This window comes from Psammomys obesus, unplaced genomic scaffold, assembly GCF_907164565.1.
Source record: "Psammomys obesus unplaced genomic scaffold, mPsaObe1.curated_primary_1811, whole genome shotgun sequence".
NCBI classification, from domain to species: domain Eukaryota; kingdom Metazoa; phylum Chordata; class Mammalia; order Rodentia; family Muridae; genus Psammomys; species Psammomys obesus.
The window spans coordinates 9,512,469-9,534,658 of record NW_026593286.1 but is presented as its reverse complement, the minus strand read 5'-3'; the positions used below and the strand labels follow the sequence as shown (position 1 = coordinate 9,534,658).

At 42.4% G+C, this 22,190-nt stretch overlaps 1 protein-coding gene across 2 annotated transcripts; it reads right to left on the bottom strand.

Moving 5' to 3' along the window:
* Positions 1–360: 360 nt before the first annotated feature.
* Positions 361–20,567, bottom strand: Slc19a3 (solute carrier family 19 member 3). Of its 2 annotated transcripts, XM_055617002.1 has the most exons (8): positions 20,484–20,567; positions 17,716–17,922; positions 13,185–13,367; positions 10,452–10,603; positions 6,965–7,775; positions 4,162–4,354; positions 3,040–3,181; positions 361–1,968 (listed from the first exon to the last, which is right to left on the bottom strand). In XM_055617002.1, exons 4-8 carry the CDS (start codon positions 10,599–10,601, stop codon positions 1,798–1,800), a joined length of 1,467 nt encoding a protein of 488 aa, XP_055472977.1. In that variant the 5' UTR covers positions 10,602–10,603; positions 13,185–13,367; positions 17,716–17,922; positions 20,484–20,567; the 3' UTR covers positions 361–1,797. The 2 variants fall into 2 exon arrangements, with proteins under 2 accessions (XP_055472977.1, XP_055472978.1); XM_055617003.1 differs by lacking the exon at positions 13,185–13,367.
* Positions 20,568–22,190: the final 1,623 nt, after the last annotated feature.

Below are 22,190 nucleotides of genomic sequence, written 5' to 3'. Positions count from 1 at the left end.
TAGCAGAACAGAGTGTACACTGAGCTTCGATTTGCACTTGTCAGAACAGTAGGCAGTTTAGGTTATATTCTGTTCATTTCTAGAACTTTCCACTTGATAGTTTTGGACTGTTGCTGACTACAGGTACTGAAATTAAAAAAAAAAAAAAGCAAAACAGCAGTTAAGAAGATACTGCTGTTTTTGGCCTTTGGGATAAATTTTACTTATTATCCTATTGAATGGAATTGTGAATAAAATGTATTTAAATTAAAATTCTAAGTCAGTATTTTCCCCCTGTAGCAGACTGCTCAATAAACACTCCAATGTGTTTCACGTGGCAGAAATTCTTAGGCAACCCTCAGCGCAGTTCATGAATTGGAATTCTTTAAAAGATTTAGTATTTTATTGAACATAATCTCTGACATTTAACAATTAAGCAGAGAGCTTATTTGGGATGTGTGAGGACCTGGGTTTGATCCTTCACAACAAAACATAGAAACAAATGAAACAATCAGCATTTATTTTCTGCAAGTGTTTTGTTACGTGTTAAGATTGCTGGAAAGCTGGAATTCTCTTCAGAAGTGTTCCACACTCATCAATCAAACACTTATCTAAGGCCATGATGGGAAGAGGGCTCATCATCTCTCCCAGACCATTGGGAACGAAGGTGAGGGCATGCCATGGACACACAGGAGCACCGGGAGTGATGCCTGGGGGAGAGTTCCAACAGGAGTCCAGAAGGGATCACACGATGAAAAAAAAAAAAAAAGAGGAGTGCACTGAGACTATCCAGTAAAAACTTGCTAACAGAAAGATGGTGTTTGTAGATTTGAAGAGCAACTCTCAGAAATGGGACCAAGCTGAGTCATTCTTTGAGAGAGCTGGGAGCTGAAACAGAAGTATGCTTAATGGAAGAGAGACAAAACTGTCCCACATGCTGCCTTGCTGCCTTTTTAGCTCCATAAAGTACATAAGCCAATTATAGGTCAGTCCTGTTGGTATCTGTGCTCACTTGGGGATGGAAGGATAGGGGTAAATCATTGTTAGGCGGCTGGAGTCTCTTCATGGCTTGTTTTCATGCCCTTTGCTTGTTCTTAGAATTCAAATCAGAGCTAGGATTTCCAAGTTATTGCAACTCATGGGGGATCCCCAACAATAGTTGTTCAGCTATTATTCACAATGAGTGTGTGTGTGTGTGTGTGTGTGTGTGTGTGTGTGTGTGTGTGTCTGTATGTGTCCCCAACATGGGTTGTTCAGCTTTTAATATTGATAGTTAATACTGTTAATACTTGACAGGATCTAGAAGTTGAAGACATAAGCCTCTTTGGACATCTGAAAGGGGTTATCTGGATTAGGTTAACTGAGGCAGGAAGAGTCACCTGAACTGTGGGAGGCGCCATCCCGGAGGCTGGAGTGGAATGTTGAACGAAATGAAGAAAGCGATCTGAACACCAGCTTTCATTGTTCTCTAATCTGATTGCAGATGCCATGTGTGGAGTAGCTTCTTTCTCCTGCACTCACGCCTTCCCTCTCATAATGGAGGGCACCCCCCAAAACTGTGAACTGAAGCGTTCAGTTCTTCCCTTCAGTTGCTCCTTGTTAGGTATTTTGTCATAGCATCAAGAAAGTAACTAATACAGCTGATGGCCTATATGGAGTGCTTGCCATTAGCTGGGCATAAAGACTTCTAGCCCAAGGCTGACGCTTGGTTGTGGTTTTGGAATCCATACTGGCAGAGTGCGTCTGTGTGTGGCAAAGCACCTCTAGATGCCCTTCTTAAAATCCTGCCCTTTTGCAGCTGCAGTTGATTTAATTGGGTTAGAATTTTGTTGATACATCTCTGGGCTCTTGTGGATGTGTCTCATTAAGACTCTGAGTAGCAGCAAGGCTCTGTACTTCCTTTTGGCACTTGGCTGAGTAGAGAATATATATGCTTCTCATTAGGAAGACCCCAGCAATGACAGCGAAGTAACTCCCATAAACTAAAAACTAGAAGAAAACAAACAATTAGACATTTATAAAGCCTGACCACTCAGGTCATTGACAATATATAACAATTTTCCTTGTTTGATTGGATTATGGGGTAATTGAGATCCAGAACTTGCTACTGGTCATTCTGACAGGAGAAAGCCCTCTTCCATATCAAACGAACCAAGGATAAGAATGCAAGCATGTGATGTAGCGACTAAAGGTCAAGCTTTGCAGCAAAATGCTTGGGTTCAAATTCTAGCTACTTCAGCAGTGGAGGAGGGAAACCACAGGAGATCCCAGGGTTCTGTCCATATGTCGGTCTTTGAAAGCTTGTTCAGTGTTATGTAACTGCATCTAATAATGACTTTTAAGTGCTGAGGTTCCTTCTTACCCACTTTCTTCAAGTGGATATGAATCTAGTTGCTATAAACTTAGTTGGTGTTATAATTAAGGACTTCATACTTAAAATTACTTATAATCAAATAATTAAAAAAAAAAAACCTTCAACATTGCTAGTTTTAAAAGTAAGACATCAGCTGGGCATGGTGGTGCACACCTTTAATCCCAGTACTGAGGGAGGCAGAGGCAGGCGAATCTCTGTGAGTTCGAGGCCAGCCTGGTCTATAAAGTGAGTACAGGACAGCCAAGGCTACACAGAGAAATCTTGTCTTGAAAAAACAAAAACAAACAAACGAAAAAAGATTAAGATATCTTGGAGGCAATCTAGTTATTCTATATTCCTAGCTACTATATCAATAGGAACATAGTATTAAGTAACAGAGTTATATAAATATAACAATATAATATACTATAATATAGTATAATATATACATACAGTTAGTATATACCTATTAGGTATATAGGTAACATACCTATTACCTATACAGAGTTACTATAACATAGAAATTTTATATAGATAAAGGTATATCATATAGGTATCTTATCTATATACCTATTACCTATACAGAGTTAGGTACAGGTAGGTATTATATAGATATAGGAATATTATATAGGCACATTACTTATATACCTATTACCTATTCAGAGTTACTGTAACATAGTAATAGTAACAGAACTCCTGCGGCTTACCTGAGTGGTGATTGACAAGTTGAGCCCTCTTTGATCTACCACAATCACAGTAATGATGGTCTGAATCACCAAGGAAATAAAGGTGTCTATGCCGAACACCAGGGCATAACGTTCTAAGCTCAGGTTAACTGCAATCTGAAAGCTGTCATTAAATGTCTAGTTAGCATCAAATCATAGCACATATAAAATTCTTATATAAAGAACAGAAACTGAAACTGGGCATAGTGGTGCATTACTATAATTATAGCATTCAGGAGGCATTCAAGGTTATTCTTGTTGACAGAGCAAATCAAGGCCATCTTGGGGGTACTTGAGACCTTTTGTTAAAAGCAAACTAAACTAGTACAAAAGAAAAGAGTTGAAAACAGTGTTATTAAGGCATGTCTTACCTAACTGGTATCCAGTATGGACAAATAGGCAGACAAAGAATAAGAGTTAAATATTCTTAAAGGCTAGATTAAACACACTATGATAAAGTTCCTCTGGCACAATCTAGCATTTTCCAGGAATTAAACTTAAATGTTAACATCTTATAACTTCAGAACATTGAATGTAACTTGGTTTTATACATTTGTAAAGAAGTTTTATTAAAAATGCAAACACCATCAGCCTGAGGACTTTTAAAAATATATATTCAGTTTGCTGTCAATGTCCTACAGTGAGAAGGCATGGTAGGTGGTTATTCTTTGGAACATTCAGACCATGGCTGGTTGCACAGCTGACTGAATCCATAATTAATTTTTAACTATAGAGATTTCAAAATCTTCCTACATTTTTTTAGAATGCAGATAAAAGGCTTTGGGTTTTGAATTTTTTTTTTAAATCAAAGGAATAATAATAGTTCTATCTTTCAATCCTCATTATAAAAAAATAAAGCTAGACATTTAAGTTTGACTAATTAAACTAAAATCATGGATCTTGGCTTTTGGTTCACATGGTATCCCAGTTTTTTTTTCCCTTTGACGACTCAACAAAATTCAGCTAAATGAAAGGATGGCTTCACTGAATTACATTTAATGTGCAATTAACACTTAACACTGGAATCGACTGAAGTCTTTCTGAAGTTCTCAGAGTCTTCGGCAATCCAGAAAAGAGTAGGGAGGAGAGGTGGGTGATACTTACACTGCTATGGTTATAAGAAACGAGTAGCTGGACTTGACCAGTAAATAGCCAGCATAGCACACCCAGATGCTGAGTGTATAATTCATGAGGAACAGAGCACCTGCGATGACAGCCGAGAAGACAGCCAGCCCCAACTCTCCCAGGAGATCCCAGCTGACCTTCACATAGCCCACTGAGAACGAAGCCAAAGCTCCTGGAGATGGACAAAGAGGGAGGAATCAAGCTGACGACTTCACAGGAAGAAAACAGGAAAGAAAAACTCAGATCATGAGGGACTCTAAAGGTACTGTTTTACAAATACTATGTGATCCACTTAAATGAAGAGTTTTGAAATGGGATTTAAAAAAAAATAGGTTTGCTCATTTCCTATTGTCTTCAACCCACTTTGGTGTTACACTTTTAATTAGCATCAACTATGTATCAGGCACACACTAGTCAGAGGGGATAGAAAGGTCCTAAACACACTGTGGGGAACAGCAACACCCAGTCATTTAAAAAACACCCAGGCGAGCAGGCATATAGTGTCTTGGAAATAAAGTTGTTCTATTGTTTTCAATTTTATGTTTTGGAGTAATGGGTGTCCTAATTTTATTTCTTCTTTCTTTTCTTCTTCCTTCTTTCCTGCCCTTCCTCGTGCCTTCTATCCTTCTTTCCTAGACCAAAGGGGTTCTCCTTATATTACCCTTGAATTCTTGGGCTCAAGGGGTATCTTGGAGGTCTCCTTATATTGCCTTTGAACTCCTGGGCTCTAGCTACAGCTGGCTTGATTTTCTTGAGGCTTTGAATAAAAAGGACCTGTATTGATGTATAGGGTTGTAGAAGGTGAATAACTGACTATTATCAGTTAGCAACTCTTTAACTGAACAGAAGTTATTTAGGGCTCAAATTATTGACAACTGGTCAGTTATTTTTTTCATATGCGAGCTGTGATAGAACTGTCTCTAAAAAGGAATAGCACTCCCCAAGAATTCTGGCCATAAGGACAATAAGTTCAATGATCTGATTCTTGCGGAGGAGCCTTGGCTTGAAGGAGTTAGCTAAAGTCTTCCAAGAGGGAAACAGTAAGAAAACAGAGGCTACGTGCGTTTCTGAAGCGTCCTGTAAAGGAAGTTGTGGAAAAATCCCACTTCCTAAAGCACAACTTCAAAGTCTCATGCAACATTCACGTTTCCATTTATGAATATATAAATATTTATTTCAGAGTTTGCTTCAAAGGCAAATTTCTTTTTGATATTAAAATCCTCAGTGTAACAGCATGGAAATTATGTTAAAAAAAGCTCCTTTTGGACACTGGTGTGCAGCCTAGAGTTGCGAAGGTCCCTGAGAAGACTCTGGAACCTTCATGTATTTTCTAGAGTTAATAATAAGAATTCTGCACAGTCTTGATGTTAGTAGCTCAGGAAATGAGAGCAACAATCACCAAACGAGGGTGTGTGGGATTGAAAGCTTCCTTACGGAGAAGGGAAGCAGTGGGGTGAAGAGGATGCCTACAGGATGGGAAGAAAGTCTTTGCTTTTACAGAGCAGACAGAGGACCCATATCTACAATATACTGCATCCAAAACAACAAGAAATCAAACAACTAGGAGAAGAATGAAAAGGGAGGGCGTAGAGGCACCGGGGAAGTATATTCCCAGCACACAACATATACTTGAACACAAGTTTAAAAAGACTAAAACAGCCAGGCAATGGTGGCATATACCTTTAATCCCAGCACTTTGGAGGCAGAGGCAGGTAGACCAATGTGAGTTCGAGGTCAGCCTGGTCTTCAAAGAAAGTCTAAGCCAGCCAAGGTTACACAGAGAAACCCTGTGTCAAAAACCAAAAGACAAACACACAGAAGACTAAAACAACAAAGGGCTGGGTTCGCTTGGTGAGTAAAGTCCTTGCCTTCCAAGCACGAAGACGTGAGTTTGAGTCCCAGAACCCACATAAAAAGGTCGGCATGGCAGTGTGTTCTATTCCCGGTAATGAGGAGGAGGAAACAAGCGGCTCCCTGGAAGAAACTGGCCAGACAGTTTGCCCCCATTTGGTGAGTTACAGGTGAGAAAAACCCTGTCTAAAAATGAATGAATGAATGAATGAATGAATGAATGAATGAAACAGATGACTGACACTTAGAAGTTGCTCTTTGGCCTCCACATGTACCTGTATGTGCACAGGCACATGTGAACACAGACACACCAAAACGATAAAAAGAAAAAAAGTTACATCGATGTCTTTAAACTAAGAACAAGACAATTTCTCAAGCTTTCAAACATATGACCGTAATACTGAAGGAACATGATCAACGTTTACCTTAATCATGAAATGGGGCCTCTGGGCTCTACCTGAAGCACATTACTTGGCTCCCAGCTTTGTGCCCCTGAGTTATTTGTAACTGTCACATATAGCATACAAAGTTACTGTGCTCTTATTTTTCCAGTGCCTTCTATCCTTGACTGGGAAGATGGCTCAGTGGGTAAGAGGTCTTGCCATGGAAGCATGATGACCTGAGTTCAAATCCACAGAGCACCTGCAAAACGTTAACTATCCTTGTGAGTGCCTGTAACCCCTGTGCTTGTAGGGAGTGGGGACAGGAGGATCACTGGGGCTTGCTGGCCACGAGCCTAGCTTTGGGGTCAGTGAGAGCCCCTGTTTTAGGGGAAACCTGATGCCCTCTTCTGGCTGCTGTACACCACAGCCATGTAGACATGGGGACATGGGGACATACGCCCTCTCCCCCAACTAAGATTACTCTACTTTCTGGTCACAGCTAACCAACCACCATGCACAAGAACAATGAACTGCAGCTGCCTACTTACCTCCAAATGTTGCGGCGGCCTCTACTGCTCCATTATAGATAGAGGCATCTTGGGAGGGTGCTTTGTGTTCCCAAAGGACTTGGACATAGTTCAAGACTTGGTTATAACCCGCTGTGGCAAAAGCCCACCACAGGGACCAGTAAACAAGGTGCTTTGAGGAGTAGCACTCCTTCAGATCTTGGAGCCAATGCACAAAGTGTCTCAAAGCCGTTTTCTCTTGTGCTGGATTGCTCAGCTCTCTGTCTCCTGGATTCCTTGAATTGGCAAACAATTCTGGGTGAGCTCTCTTGTGGTTCTGAGCTTCCTCGAGGACAGTGCCTTGTTCCAGCGGCTTCTGACAGGCTTCTCTGTCAGATTTTGTGTGGAAAAACATGCTCTTCTTAGGCATTGGTAGAAAAAGTGAGAAAAAGAAAGCCACAGAGGCACAGGCCAGGGATATGAAAAAGAGGTAAGAGTATGGCACATTCGCCAGGGATACCAGGAGCTGGGCTAGCACCGAGCCTGCTGTGTAGGCCACTAGCGTGACGCTCCGACAGTAGCTGCTCACCTTCTGATAGTGCTCTGGGCTGACCATGCTGTAGATGTAGGCAAAGTAGGCTATCTCCGTGGCTGAGACAATCCCAAAAAAGAACTCAGCCACCTGCATAAGCACCACACCTCGGCCGAACAAGAGAAACAGGTAGCTAACAGCGAAGGCCACAACATACAGCACAATGACCGGTTTGTAGCGCAGGTAGTCGGTGAGGACAAACACGGGAGGCAGAATTGCCAGGTAAGAGTACGTCCAGACGGGGAGGACCTCGTTTGCTATCTGTGGGGGTGATACACAGGTGTGACCTGAAGCCCAGCCTATCTCCATACCTCAAAGTCACATCTAATCAGACATTCTTCATATCACGGGGAAAAAAAATCATAGAAACCTGATCTATAGGTAAGAAAAAAACTAAGAAAAAAACTAAGAAAAAAGTAGTGTCCTTGGTAAATGAAAACAAAACAAAACAAAACAACAATAATAAACCAATATGGGGGTGGGGAGGAGGTAAAGAAAAAGAAAACCAAAACCCCAAGCAATTTACTTAGTTAGGTATATCCCAGTAGGAGAGTTCTAGGGAGCTAATATGTCTCCTGGTCTATCTAACAAATTTGAATTTAAGTAGTATGGAATGGTTGAATAGATTAGTTTATAAAAATTTTCAAGTTAAGCTTAAACTTAAATACTCCGAACTTCAGAGATTTTCAAGTTCTTAAAAAAAATCATAACCTAGGGGGCTGGTGAGATGGCTCAACAGTTAAAGAGCACCGCCTGCTCTTCCAGAGGACCTGGGTTCAATTCCCAGCACACACATGGCAGCTCACAAGGGCTTGTGACTTCATTTCTGTGAGATCCAACACCCTCACATAGATGTTCATGCAAGCAAGATTCTAATGTACACGAAACAAAAATGAATACATTGAAAAAAAAAAAAAAGCCCAATCTACTCTTATACAATGATTAGCAACGTTAGGTATAGAGTTCCCAATGTAAAAAGTAGAACAACCTCTCTTTACTTGATCGACCATTGCCTTCCACTTGTCTGAAATCTGGATAGACACACACAATAGTAGCAAGAGCAAATAGTTTTGTCAAATTACCAAGTGAGAACAGGTAATGCATTTCATTTCCTTCCTGTTGAACTCTGCAGGGCCCTCAAGCTCCTCTCACCATATCTGTGTCTATAGCTGTCACTGCTTGCTTCAGTTTAATGTGGCTCCTAGCACTCTGTCATGACAAGCACAGGGGCGATGAAGTTTCATAGGCAGAAAGGACTCAAAAGGTTGTAAATGATCTTTAGTGTGATGGGAAAGAGTACAGTCTCTTGAATCACTGAACTTGCCCTCATTGACGCATGGGCCCACCGAGGTCTGAGGAAGGCCCAGCACTAACCTGTGGATATGAAGGAGGATTTATTCACTTGTCCATAATGCACTCAGAGGCAAGCCTGGTTGGCCTGTTAAGCTGATTCTGGCCTATCTCTGACCTTAGTCTCAAATATGACATGCTTCAGTCCAAGAAGCACTGAAGCCACTATGTTTTGCTTGGCCAAATTAGTCTTTGCCAATTCCCTACTGAATTAACTTTTTAACTAACCAATTAATTAATTAACCAATTAATTAATTAACCAATTAACTTTCTAGGTGACATCACCTCCCACACTGTATGTTCATGGCTGTGGCTGGAGACAGAAAATCAGTCCAGGGTGATTTTCTAGTTGACTTGGTACATTTTCTTCCTGTACCTTCTAGAGAAAGAGAAAGAAAGGAATGGAGGGACGTATTCCTGGCTAAACTGGAACACGTTATGTAGACCAGGCTGGCCTTAATATCACAGAAACCCACCTGCCTCTGCAGTGCTGGGATTAAAGACATGCACCATCACATCCAGTAAGAAAAATCTTTTTAAGTAAGAGAATTTGGCCTTCCAGAAAGAGAAGCTTATCAGGGATATAAATCTGTTTACATCACATCTGCCACTAAATAATTTTTCAAAATCGAGTAAGAGAGAAATACAATGTGGTGTTGATATGCTCTAAGAAATGTGTCTCTTGCTAACTTTGTTCATTGTGCAAATCTTAAACAGTATACAACCAGAAACTTAGGTGACATAATCCACTATGCAGCCCAGCTACGTGCTGTATAGTAGTGTGATAAATAGGAACATGATAAATAAAACAGAAGGTTAACTTAAACACAAGAGAACAGGTGCAGTCCAAAGATACAGTAACCATAGGACCGATGCTGGTACAGTATGATACTTTTATTTTTGCTAAGTAGAAAGATACCTTAAGGCAATGATAAATGCTGAGACAGTAACAGCCATTTATCATCATTATCAGGTTTTACATTGCATACTGCATATAGATGTGTGTGTTATATTTTTATTGGTGACAGAGCAGTAGTTTTGTTTACACTGATCTTACACGAATGCATAAGCATTGAGGTGTGGCTTTATGCTGGCTGCACTGTTCCTCAAGGACAGGGATTCTCTGGAATGTTAAGTTTACTATGGTTATAATTCTGGGGGCACAGTTACACATCTTGCCCACCGCTCATCATTATGTGACATGGAATGGTATTACACTTTCTTATTACATCCTGCTTACACTGCGGCAGCCTGGTGGTTTCTCAGAAGGCCATCCTGTGGCAGAAAACAACTTCATTTGGGGGTAAGTGTGGTGCACCCGACAGAGACCTGAAAAGCTCCTGTGGATTCAGGCTAACGACAAGACTCTGAAAATTAAAATACTCTTCATACATGTTAAGTGTTTGGCTTAACATTTTTGCAAATGTGAGGAGGATGGAACAGTTCTATCATGTAATAAATTCTGTGAAAATGGTGGCTCAAGCTTTTTTTTGTTTTTCCTTTCTGTAAGCTGAATGATATCCCTATTTCTTTAAAGTTAACCCCTATGAAATTAACCCCTATTAAGAAAGGTACCCATTGGCTTACCTCAGTGGTGGTAAGATTCTTACTGGGTTCAGACAAAAATGGGATTAAGAATGACTCTGAGGGCCGGAACATGGAGAAAAATCCATACAAGCAGAGTATCACAGTGGGATAAACCCAAGAGTTGCTTGGAGGTGATCTGAAACAATTCATGGCTGGTCAAAGGGAAACAAAGAGAAAGTTAAGCCATGTTCAGCCTTCTCTGGCATCTTGGAGAGCATCAGAAGCTGGGTATTTCTACATGTTTTACCAAAACATGATGTTTGTTCATCTGCTGTGGAGCTGGAAAAGTGAGTGATGAATTACTTTTCACACATGTTGTGGATGAACCCTCTTTTTTCAAAGGGTCCCCCTTTTTGTCATCGCTGGAGGAAACTGGATTTCTCTAGTGTTTCCTCACACACAGTTCTGGGCAGCTGCTGCTAAGCCCTGAGTGGTGTGGGCCAGCGCAGGCTTGGTTCCAAGTGAGATCCAGACCAATGAATCTGTGTGGAGCTGTGGCAGGCACAGTTCTTCCAGATGAACAGGCTGGATTAATCAAGCCTTCTGGTATCTGCCCACACCACTCTGCACGGATTTGAGAATCTGTAATACACTGACCAGCCTTCGTTTATTGTAAATGTACGTTTCCACCAGACTGTCCCTTGTCTGAAGTCTCACTGGTTGTATAATAAACAACCGAAATATCTGTTTGCTTTCTCCATCTTTGAGGAGTTTCTAATTCTTCAGTTAGAAAAGTTGATTGAGAGCCATTTGCATGACTCAGCCAAGCAAGCTGACAGTCTGAGTTTGATTTCCTTAGACCAACCCCACCCCACCCCACCCTATTTTTGGCTTTTGGAGACAGGGTTTCTCTGTGTAGCCCCTGGCTGTCCTGGAACTCACTCTGTAGACCAGGCTGGCCTTGAACTCAGAGATCCGCCTGCCTCTGCCTCCCGAGTGCTGGGATTAAAGGCGGTGACAGCAAGCTGCGAGTGGTGGTGAACTTCTGTAATCCCAGCCCGCTGAGATAGGAAGCAGGCAGGAGAACTCTCCAGAAGCTCACAGGCCAGCAAGCCTGTAGTACACAGCCCAGGAGAAACAAGAGGGCCCCAGCCCTAGCAAGCTGCAAGTACAGAACTGTCCCCTGAGAGTTGACCTCTGACCTCAAGACTCATCAAGGGCACCATAGAATGTAAGAGCCTGTCTCCACGCCACACCACGATAATAACAAATAAAATAAACATTTAAGGAAATCATTGGATAAAGATCTACCTTTCTAACTTTTCCCCATATCCTCCCTACTACCCTCATGTTTTCCACTGATGCCAATTATATTTGGGAAGGGACTATCCCCTAGGGCTATCATTCCATTTTTCATTATGTCCAGGCTCTTCTCTAAATGCCTATTTGCAGATTATTCACGGGGGGGGGGGGGGCAGGGGACATTCACTCTTCACACTTTTTCCTCATGCTGAAACTGCTTGAAGTTCAAACTTCAGACACAAAGGGCTAGAAGATCTTCTTGGCCACTGCCCAGAAGGCGACGACAAACACAATCGCCTTATTTAATGGTGGCTGTGCTTGGAAACATGTTCTGTTTTTCCCCTGTGGATTGCAGTGAGCACAGAGAAGTTTATCATAGCTTCATATTCGAGATCAAACTTTGATATTAAGAGACATTTTTGATGGCCGCCATTTCGGTTACGTTCTGAGATGGTCTATAGGAAGGCAGGCAGCTATGGGTATGACACCTTTCTGTGTGTTTTCTCATTCAGGTGACATGGTAATTATAATTCCAAGGTGACTACATGAAAAAAAAATACAACCATTGGATAGAAGCCACGTGGTCACCGTGTGGTCAAGGCTGGAATCATGGTCTCCTAACTCCCATCAGGATCCTTTTATCCACTGTCCTCTGTCTCAGTGTGGTCGTGCTTTCCCCTACACTGCCCTATTGATTTACTGACTCCCCACAAGGAGAAAATGAAATGTTTGTATAATATAATGACAACCTTGCTTTACCAGGAGGAACGGACTTTCAAAAACAAACGCATGGTAGACACTGTGGCTTAATACAGAAAACCTTCAAATGTGAATTTTGAGTTGTTCAAACAGATCATGTGGACATTTATCCCAGAAGGGTAGGCCACCTGGGTAGATGTTCAGCTGACTAGGCAGAGATGTCTATTCCATCACACCACATCTTGTCCTCGCCTAACCTTTTGAAAAATGCTCTAAGCAGCGGTATAACTTTTCTGTTAAGTTGAATAAGGTCCATATCATTTAGTTGGGAAGGCAGTGGAAAATATGCCCCTAAGTGTAAGTCCCGCAAAGTTAGGGCCTGGTGTGAGGTTCATTGCTCTGTCCTAAGCAGCTAGAAAGTTCCTCATAGTCAGTAGGCTCTCAAAGACGATATGGAACGAACATTATAAGCAAGCAACTATAACCCATGTGGACAAATGGGGTGGAAAGGGAAGATGTGAGGACCAGGCAAGAGATACAGGGCATGGGGAGACACACAAGTACAGTCTCATTTTTCTTGGTGCACCCCACTTCCTAGTTGTATCAGCAAAAGGACAGTTTCTTGCAATGATTTTTACATTGGGGAATTAATTTTGTGGAGGTAAAGATAATGTTTGTCTTATTTAACTTAGTTTTTAACTTTTGAGAGAGTCTCAACTGGCTGGTCTCAACTCTGTATGGGATATGGCCTTGAACTTCATCTTCTTGCTTCTACGTCTTTACAGTACTAACCTGTGTGGCTTTATCCAGTGCTCAGGCGTAAACTCAGAGCTTCCTGCATGCCAGGCAAGCACTCTACCAACTGATGTATAGCACCAGACTTTCGTCCTCGTTTTATAGGCGGGAAACAGAAGGCTAAAACTTGAACCTGGATGTGGTTCTTCAAATTCCAACTTCACTAACCTTTCCTCATCCCTGTGTTGAGAAAGCACAGAACTTCAATTCCAGTTTACTTCAGGATACTGTTTTTCTGAACGTAGTATCAAAAAAAAAAAAATTAATGCTCATGAGCAGAATTTTTTAAAAAGATGCAAAAATATTAAAATTAGAGTTCACTGCAGAATCAATGAGGATTTTTCTCTATGCAACTTTTGTTTATTTTAATAACAAACAAATGCACAAACACAATGTGACTAACATGAGACAGTCAGGGGTCAGTAGCAGAAGAGGAAAGAGATGTAGGTACATACACACATCCCTCAAAAGCACACCAGGGCAAGTCATCCTAGAACACCTATATGGTCCTGGAGAGCCACCCCCTCTATACAGACACTCCTTTAGATCTGGGGGCCTGTGAGAAGGCTCACTGATGAAGGTACTTATCATGCAAGTCTGGCATCCTGAGTTTGATCCCTCAACTTCACATAAAGGTGGAAGGAAAGAACCAACTCCACAAAATTATCCTCTAACCTCTATACATAGGCTGTGTGTGTTGGGGGGGTATGTAAGTGTGTGCGCGCACACACACACACACACACACACACACACACACACACTATTAGAATAGTCTATGAACTGCAGTGTTATATCATATTTCCATTTATCATTCTCTTCTGACCACTCTACCATCCCATCCTTAAGATACCACCTGAAGTTCTGCTTACTTTACTCTTGTGACACGAGGACACCACTGCTTTGGTATTATAAGGTAACACTTCTGAAAGTAAATTTCCTCCTCACTTCCCGTACCTTCCAAATCCAATAATCCTTTAAAGAGTTGCTCCATAGCAGTGGTCCTCACTAAAGAAAAAAAGAAGCAGAACAAAGAGGAGAAGGAGAGGAGAAGGAGGAAAGGAATAAGGAAAGAAGGAGGAGGAGGCAAAAGTCCCAGAAGAATAAATACTAAGACTTGGCCTCTGCTCCACTCCCATCTAAACCGGACACCAGCCGGTGTCACGGCCCATTTCACGTGGCCCGTCTCGCCTGTTCTACCCACCCAGATTACAAAAAGAACACCTGCTTCTGTACCTGCCCACATACTGTAAGAAGGCAGCCTGTGTGACCTTGAGAGAGTCCACCAACACGTTCTCAACAAAAGGGACCACCTAAGTAACCTTCAAAGTCCTTCTTGTCTCCTTGTGCTGGGCTGTACAGAAAGCAGCAACTGCAGCACTTGGACCATTCCATCCCCAGACTCTGTCTCTGTTTTGGGTCCATTTCCACATTCACTCATAAAGTCCTTGTATTTTACTGGTTTCTGCTCCTGGATATGTGAAATTAGAATTCCCTTGCTAGCAAATCTAATCCTACTTCATAAACAATACAAAAAAACCAAAAAAGCAAATCCAAAACACCCCGTAACTTTATCTCTCGTAAGACGTGAGGTTTACTTGTGTTTCAACAGTGATCACATCTGGGTGGAAGCCTCGTCACAACTTTTGTTTCAGTTCTTAGAGAAAACGTCTTTTTATGCTGCCTCTTACAGGCTGACACTCCTTGGCATCGGAGTCTGCTGCTGTATTCTTCAACTCATTACCCTGTTATTGATTTCTTCTGCCTTAAAATATCCTTTCCTAAAAAGCAGGAAATAATACTTGAAATTCTCCATTTTCACGTTGACTTCATGATAGACTCATTTGACATCTCAGCTCCACGGCATTCCAGAGAGGAAGGTTTTCCTTCTTTCAGAAGCACAAAGCCAAACTCCCCACTTCCTTTACAGGGTCCCACGAGCGGTGGGCTGGTTACCAGGGAAAGCTAGGAGTTGCTTCCTGATTCCACGGCTGCTCTTTCAGTTACCCTGGACTCTCCTCTGCCATAACCAGTGGATTAAACTCTTCCCACACAGGCACCCAGAGAAAATGTCATGTAATGTTCACGGATCTCCTGGGGCTCCAATCCCACCTCACAGATGGCTTACAGAACGCAGGAGGACATGTTCACTGGCTGACGGTGAGGGAACATTACACAGGTTACTGGTGGTAGTTCCATGACAGCTAGGATGAGGGTAGGAGACCCAATAAGGCCCAGCCCTCTAATCCTTAATCCCTTGGTCTCCCTGGTCACTACTGTCATCCTGAGGTCATCTAAGGAGCCACTTTACCCATAAGATCATTAGCATAAACTGTAGTGTTATCAAGAGGCTCACTGAAACAAAAACAAAACAAAAAATCAAACAAACACCACACACACACACACACACACACACACACACACACACACAGTCCTACCACTCAGGAATTCCCAAGAATGCAGGAAGTGAGCACTAATGGTGGAGCAACGCATATTTTGCTCCCAGCTATGTTTTCTAAAAACTTCACCTTCCAAGCTTTCAACACTACCGGTCAGTTTCCTCAATGGACAGACACAAGCTAGAAGTCTGATTAGCAAAAATTAAAATATTGACTTTGAACTGATATCAAATCATAAAAGCTAAGGATGGATTTCCCTCTACTTACTCACAAGCCAGAGATAATTTGACTTTGACTAGAATAGGTAGAAAACCAAACAAATGCCAAGTTAAGCAACGGTGAAACCTGCTGGAGGACAAAGGATAGACAAAGGATGCCAGGCTGCTTCCACAGTATGTTCCTGGGTTGCAAAATCAGAACTGGAGCATGAATTCACCCGTTGCTGCCTCAGCTACTGTACTGTGGCTGTGACTAGTCAAATTTAAAAATACCTTTCACCTCCCTGTATGTAAAAACCAGTTTGATATATAATGTATAACCCTATTGTGGACTACCCAGAAGAAAACAAATCTTAGAGACCAAGGGACTGGTAAATATTTCAAAGATATAAGAAAAGACTAACCTTGGAGAGAAACAGAATTTTTAAAAGCAAAAGCCAGACATATTTGCTCATCCAGAAAAACTGTTCAAATAATGGAAAAGGAAGCTATAGATTCAAGAGAAAACAGCCATCATGCCAGTGTCTATCAAAGGAATGATATCCAAAATGTGTAATGAATTCCTACAACTCAGGGATAAAAGATGAGCAAGTAGCTAGGGAGCAGTAGTGCGTGCCTTTAAGAGAAGCAGAGGCAGGTGGATCTCTGTGTGTTCCAGGCCAGCCTGGTCTACGGAGCTAGTACCAGTAGAGCCGAGGCTACACGGAGAAATCCTGTCTTGACAAACCAAATAGACAAGCAGGTGATCTGAAGGCTTTGCAAAAAATGTGGCTGCCCGGAAGTGCAGAGGGATAGATACTCCTCAGAAGTTCTCAGAAACCATACGGCAAAACGGCTGCTGGGATGGCTAAGTAAAAAGTGATGAGCAAGCATACCGGATGCTGGGAAGGGTTTCAAGTTATTGAATTTGTATGTGTTGCTTTGCGGAAAGACCTAACAGTACCAGCTTCTTGGAACATCATTCAGCAAGCTGTCCAAGAAAGTTCATGTTTTCATAATGTGGTGGAGAGTGAGAAGCATTAAGTGCTCACTGAATGGGGAAATAAATACTCAATACTCTCTACTTAATCAACCAATAGCATCTGACTGTTAAAAGGACCACCATGGCAAGACTAGGATGAATAGTAAATCATGACGCTATTTCCGAGGGCCCCACCACAGCACATACAGAGTCTTAGGCCACAAGAAGTACACTGGTGGCTGCCTGCGGTGGGCGTGAGGGGAGAGAACAAGACAAACAGAGAACATGCAATATACTGAAAAGAATGCTCTCTCTGCAGCTTGGTTTTGGTGATGGCTGTAAGTTCTTATCCAAATTTATGCAGGACAGACTCATAAGGTGTAACTTAGCATAGGGGGGGGGCGTACCCGAACAAAGATTCACTGATATAAGGAACAAAGTAAGTTAACCTCAACGTTATGCTCCACAAAGGTACCCAGACATGAAAAGCGCATGCTGAGTAGTTCCATTTACACCCTGTCTCAAAGCAGACAAAGCTTCACGTTGACGGAAACCAGAACTCTGAGGTGGGAAGCTGGGAAGGGGGCGGCTACATGGCGACAGTTTCTGGGTATTAAATACCCTGTATGTGCCTCAATGAGGCATCTACGAGCACGGGTACAATTGCAAGGAAACTTAAATCGGTTTTCTGTGTTGAAAGTAAGTTGCACCTAACGTGATGCAAGGCAGCCTCCCCTCCCTCCTCCAAAGCCCTTACAGAGGCTTTCAGTTTTCCTTACGGGTACAGAGACTGCAGTTACTTCAATTCACATGAGGCCAGGGCCACCGAAAACGGTCTTTGAGTCTGGGTATGTTCTAGAAAATGTATAGTGGAAATAGTAGCCCAGGTCAAATAAAGAAGACTAAAAACGGCCCCTCGACAGCCTTCAGATCAACTCAGATAGACCAAGTACCTCTTTCTTCAGCGTCCTGCCTTTGAGACTGGCTTCCTGCCTTAGGCTCACTTCTGTTCCTTGCAGCTGCAGAGCATAGCCAGCTGCATGTCCCGTCAACTTGGGAGGAAGGTGTTCAGGTGTTCCTTAAAAGCCAGGGCAATGGTCCTGGCCCCTTCCGGAAGGCTGACTGCTCCAGAGACCACACCCCTCACCGTCTATGGAATCCTGGTAAAAAAAACAAGTGCCTAGGCTCAGATCTTCCCTGAACACAAACGACTAGAAAGGTCAACAAATCCAAAACAATGTCCACTTTGCTCTGAATGTAACCTGTTTTAAGAACAACACTGTACTAAATGACATAAACACTAAGAAAACTATGAAGGAGACCAAACTGATTGGCAAAGCTTCATGCCAACTCCCAGTCTTAGCCATTGGGAAGCAGTTCACACAGATTCAAAATGTATGAACTGAGCCCAGATACTCAATAAACAATAAAAATAAAAACTAAAACAAACAAACAAACAATAAAAATAAAACCAATAAAAAATTGAAAAACTCAATAAAAAAAGTGTTTCTACTTTGGTTCAAAGCCACTGTCAAAGCGTACGTGATACAGGAAGCACATGCTTCAGGTTCTAGTTTATCATATAGGTGTTACTCTTTTTATTGGGTCTGGCATTTTACCAGTCACATGCGTTTCTTCTCCACATGTCTATGGTTTGATCCAACTGCACATAGATGCCTGACGAACAAAGTTATAAAAGTGGTGAACGGGTTAGCTAGAAAGTCCACCAATCAAACCCTCACCATGCATGTGTCAGTGTGAGGACCTGGCTGGAAATGTACAATGAGGGTGGGGAAAATCATGTTTCAGGAGTAAAATAAAGTATAGATCCATCCATCTAGTTCATAACTCTGTATTTAGCAACTGCTAGCTTTGTGAAAAAAAAAAAAAAACATTCTTGTCAATAGGCATGAGAATATGCTTTACCTAGGGAAGGGACAATACTCTTCTCTCATAGAAATCAGTTCCAATTATCCCAATCTATATCTCCCCACTCAATAGTCAATGTTCCTGCTCTGTTAATGTACCCATTCTTTGGAATCTCTTTCTGACTCTCTCTCTCTCTCTCTCTTTTAACCAGTGTTCTCCCTAGTGACTTACAATCATTAACACATTTATCTTATTTATCCTTGGCTCAGAATGGCTCGCTAGCAGTTGTTAAACCAACCTTTCTTTACTGCAAACTCTCCCAAGCCAGGGCTTTTATGTTTTGTTTGTTTTACCCCTTCTTCATTAGGGTTGAGTCTGTTATGGCAATGTGGGTCAGTAGAAAGAGCTTGATTTTCAAACCTGAGCCTGATGCTTCTCCTGGCCCAGGCTTTGCTTCAGTCCTGTGTATATCTTCTCTTAAAATACAGAAGGTTGGCTCAGTAAGCCTGCTCAGGCAAGAGCATATGCCCTGGAAATATTCCATCCAGCTCTTGGTACATGACAGCTAAGCCTATCTCTCATTCTATCTGATGCAAGCACCTGTAACAGATTCTACCGGAAATGTAGATGTTTCTGGGTTCTTACGGTTTAAGGATAGATTTCAAATGGATTGACAGCAGAAAACGTTATGTTAATGGCTAGGAGGCAGAGCAATAATTCCTCTTTGACTATTGATGTCCGTTAGATAAAAACATTAAAGAAAGCCATTGTTTTCGTACAAAGTGCCAGCACTTGGCCCCCACAGACTGGCTAAAAGTCGAGAATCATTCATGCCAAAGTCCTGTATTAGTGTTGTGTAGCTAGGCGGTTTGCTGAACACAAAATTCCCTCAGAGTTAATTCTTTCTTACAGAAAAGTAGTCACCTACAGTTAACTCATCACTTATTTCCTATTCTTCTGCCTCTGTCACTGCCACATAAAGATAATAATCCTGAAATGATAGTTACAGTCTTCACTTTATAAAACTGCCTCTTTTGCCTAGCCCATGGGAGCACTACCCTATGCAAAAAAGGGTCCTTTCTAGAACCCTTTTGGACCAATAAACTAAGTTGCTCAAATGGTGTCCTCTGACATTCTTGAATTCTCGAGTCGTGTTTTCCATTACAGAATTTGCACCATTCTGAACAAAGTGACTGAACAAAGTTGGTATGTATTCCATTTCTGCTACTACTGAGGCAACACGAAGGAAAATATATTTGGAAAATTAGTTCATGTCTAGGTCTATTTAGAATGTATGCTTAATGCGAAAATGTCGTTCGCCTCGGGAGACAGCAGTCTCTGCGGATCCTGGTAGAATCAGGGCTCTTTCCAACACTGCCCTGAGAGCTGCACGGTTTTGGTTTCGTTTCCATTACAATAGTTCTCAACAGTCTTGGTTCTTTTAACTTTAAAGCTCACCTTTCCTTTCTCCTTTGGAGGGAACTTTTTATTTTTTGGCTTCGGATTTGGCTAAAATTGTCTTTTTTTTTTAGTCAAAACCTGGGAAGGCCGGTGTCACCACGCAGCTGCTGGCACTGGGAAAGAATGGTGGTTTTTACTTAATCCGCTCTTCCAGAGGGCCGTACAGGAATCCAGGCTCGACAGGTCGGGTGGGTTCCAGCACGCAAGGGAAGCAGTAGACAGCAGAAGGTACCAGAAACCTAAGGAGGTTGGGCCGCAGGCTGCGCATGCGCATGGCGCAAGCTCCTTTACCGCCCCCCTCCACCTTCAAATTAGAGCGCGGAGAGGAAAAGCAGGCGACCCCGGGTTTCTGGAGTTTCTTTAATTAATTACACTCCGTGGGAAGTCTTACCTACGGAAGGCGGTGTTGCTCACTTGCCCCGGACATCTAGCACTTTCAGCTTTGTGCGTCCACGATCTCCAGTAAAGGTGGACTTGGCCACCGGGTCACTCCGGCCGAGCTGAAGGCCACGCCCAACTGTGCATATGCTAATGAAGCCCCGGGTCTCTGACCTATTCGTACAGGACTAAAAACAGTACCTGCAGAGAGCAACCGTGTCAGCGCAGCAGGGCAAGATGAAGGGAAACCAGGGCTGGTCCTCTGCTCTGGTTGTCTTTTCCTATGAATTCGTTTGTTTCAACTAAGAATCAGGAGGAAGGTTGGCCGCGACCCCAAGTTTGCAAATGAGGAAAACCACTACTAAAGAGGCAGAACTATTAAAGTTAGAGAGGCACAGCTTTCAGTTGGGACATCCTGGCTTCAGAGCCATTTCTATAAGCACTGTCCTTCCAGGCCCCCAAGGGGGTGGGTGGGTGTTTTCCTGGTGCTCTAAGGGTGTTTTGGTACAAATAGTTCATATTTGGCACAAATGCTTCTCCGATCCTTGTGCCATAGGTATGGACCACTGAGCTATGCACACCGACTCCCAAAAGCTTTTAAATTTATTCGTTTACCATAGATTTCCTGCTGGTTAAAATGGAAATACTTATTTTGTAAAAAAAAAAGTAATTTATGGAAGTAAAAAATTAGCCCCTCAAAGAAACACTGCTTGACTTCAAGGAGCTCCCAGAAAGCAGAAGTCCAACAGTCCTGCAGGTGTCTTGGATCGCTGTTTGGATTTTTCTGCCTCCCTCCTTCCTGCCCCCCATGGTTTGTGACAAGGCTGTCTGTGATTGTGCAGCCACACCTGGAGTGTGGGAGACTCACATTGTGCAACACACTGTTTTTTGCAAAACTGGTTCTCCCAGAGAGGTTTGACATACTTTGGAAGGTGAAAGGTGTCTCCGTCTACTCCGCACCCATTGGTGAAAGACCTCCCAGTTTTGAGAGGTTATTTTGTTTCTCTGTTACTGACCTGGATTCCTTCACAGAAATGTAACGTATTTGCTAACGACCTCTGGATCCTGTGTTGGAGGGCATGAGAGTAGCCTCACAGGAGGGGCTGGCCATGCTTAGGTAATTGCTGACGGCTCCTGGCAAGTTTTGGCACTGTTCTCTACCTTTGCATATAAGAAAACCACATTTTAAAAGATCACTTATTAAGAAGTCATTCATTACATATAATTATATATTTAAAAACATATAAAATATAATTATATATACCATGTATCTGTCAGTCACTCCTGAAGGTGCTTTAGCTGTATCAATACTAAACTTTTCCTTGGAGGATTTATGTTGTGGTTGGAGATGGGGTTTGGTGAGGGGAACAGCAAGTCATAAGCATGGTAAGTAAGTGAATTTTACAGTTGGTTAGAGAGTGTTCAGTTCCTTGGAAACAAAAATTAGGACAAAGAGGAGATGATGTGAGACTGCAGATCTGATGAACAAGAATGGGGAGAAAGGAACTAGATGGGGTCTGGAGCTTAGTGGTCTGGTGTTGGAAGGAGAGGCCAGGCAGAAGCACAGCCATGACAAGGAACAACAGCTTATTAGAGAGGGCACAGGAAGGCTGGGATGGAGGGCTTGGGGGCAGGAGTGGTCAGTTCTGCCCACTGAACAGTTTGGTAAAAGTTAGTGGGAGAAATGAAACTTTTATATCTAAGGAGGGAAAGACAGGAT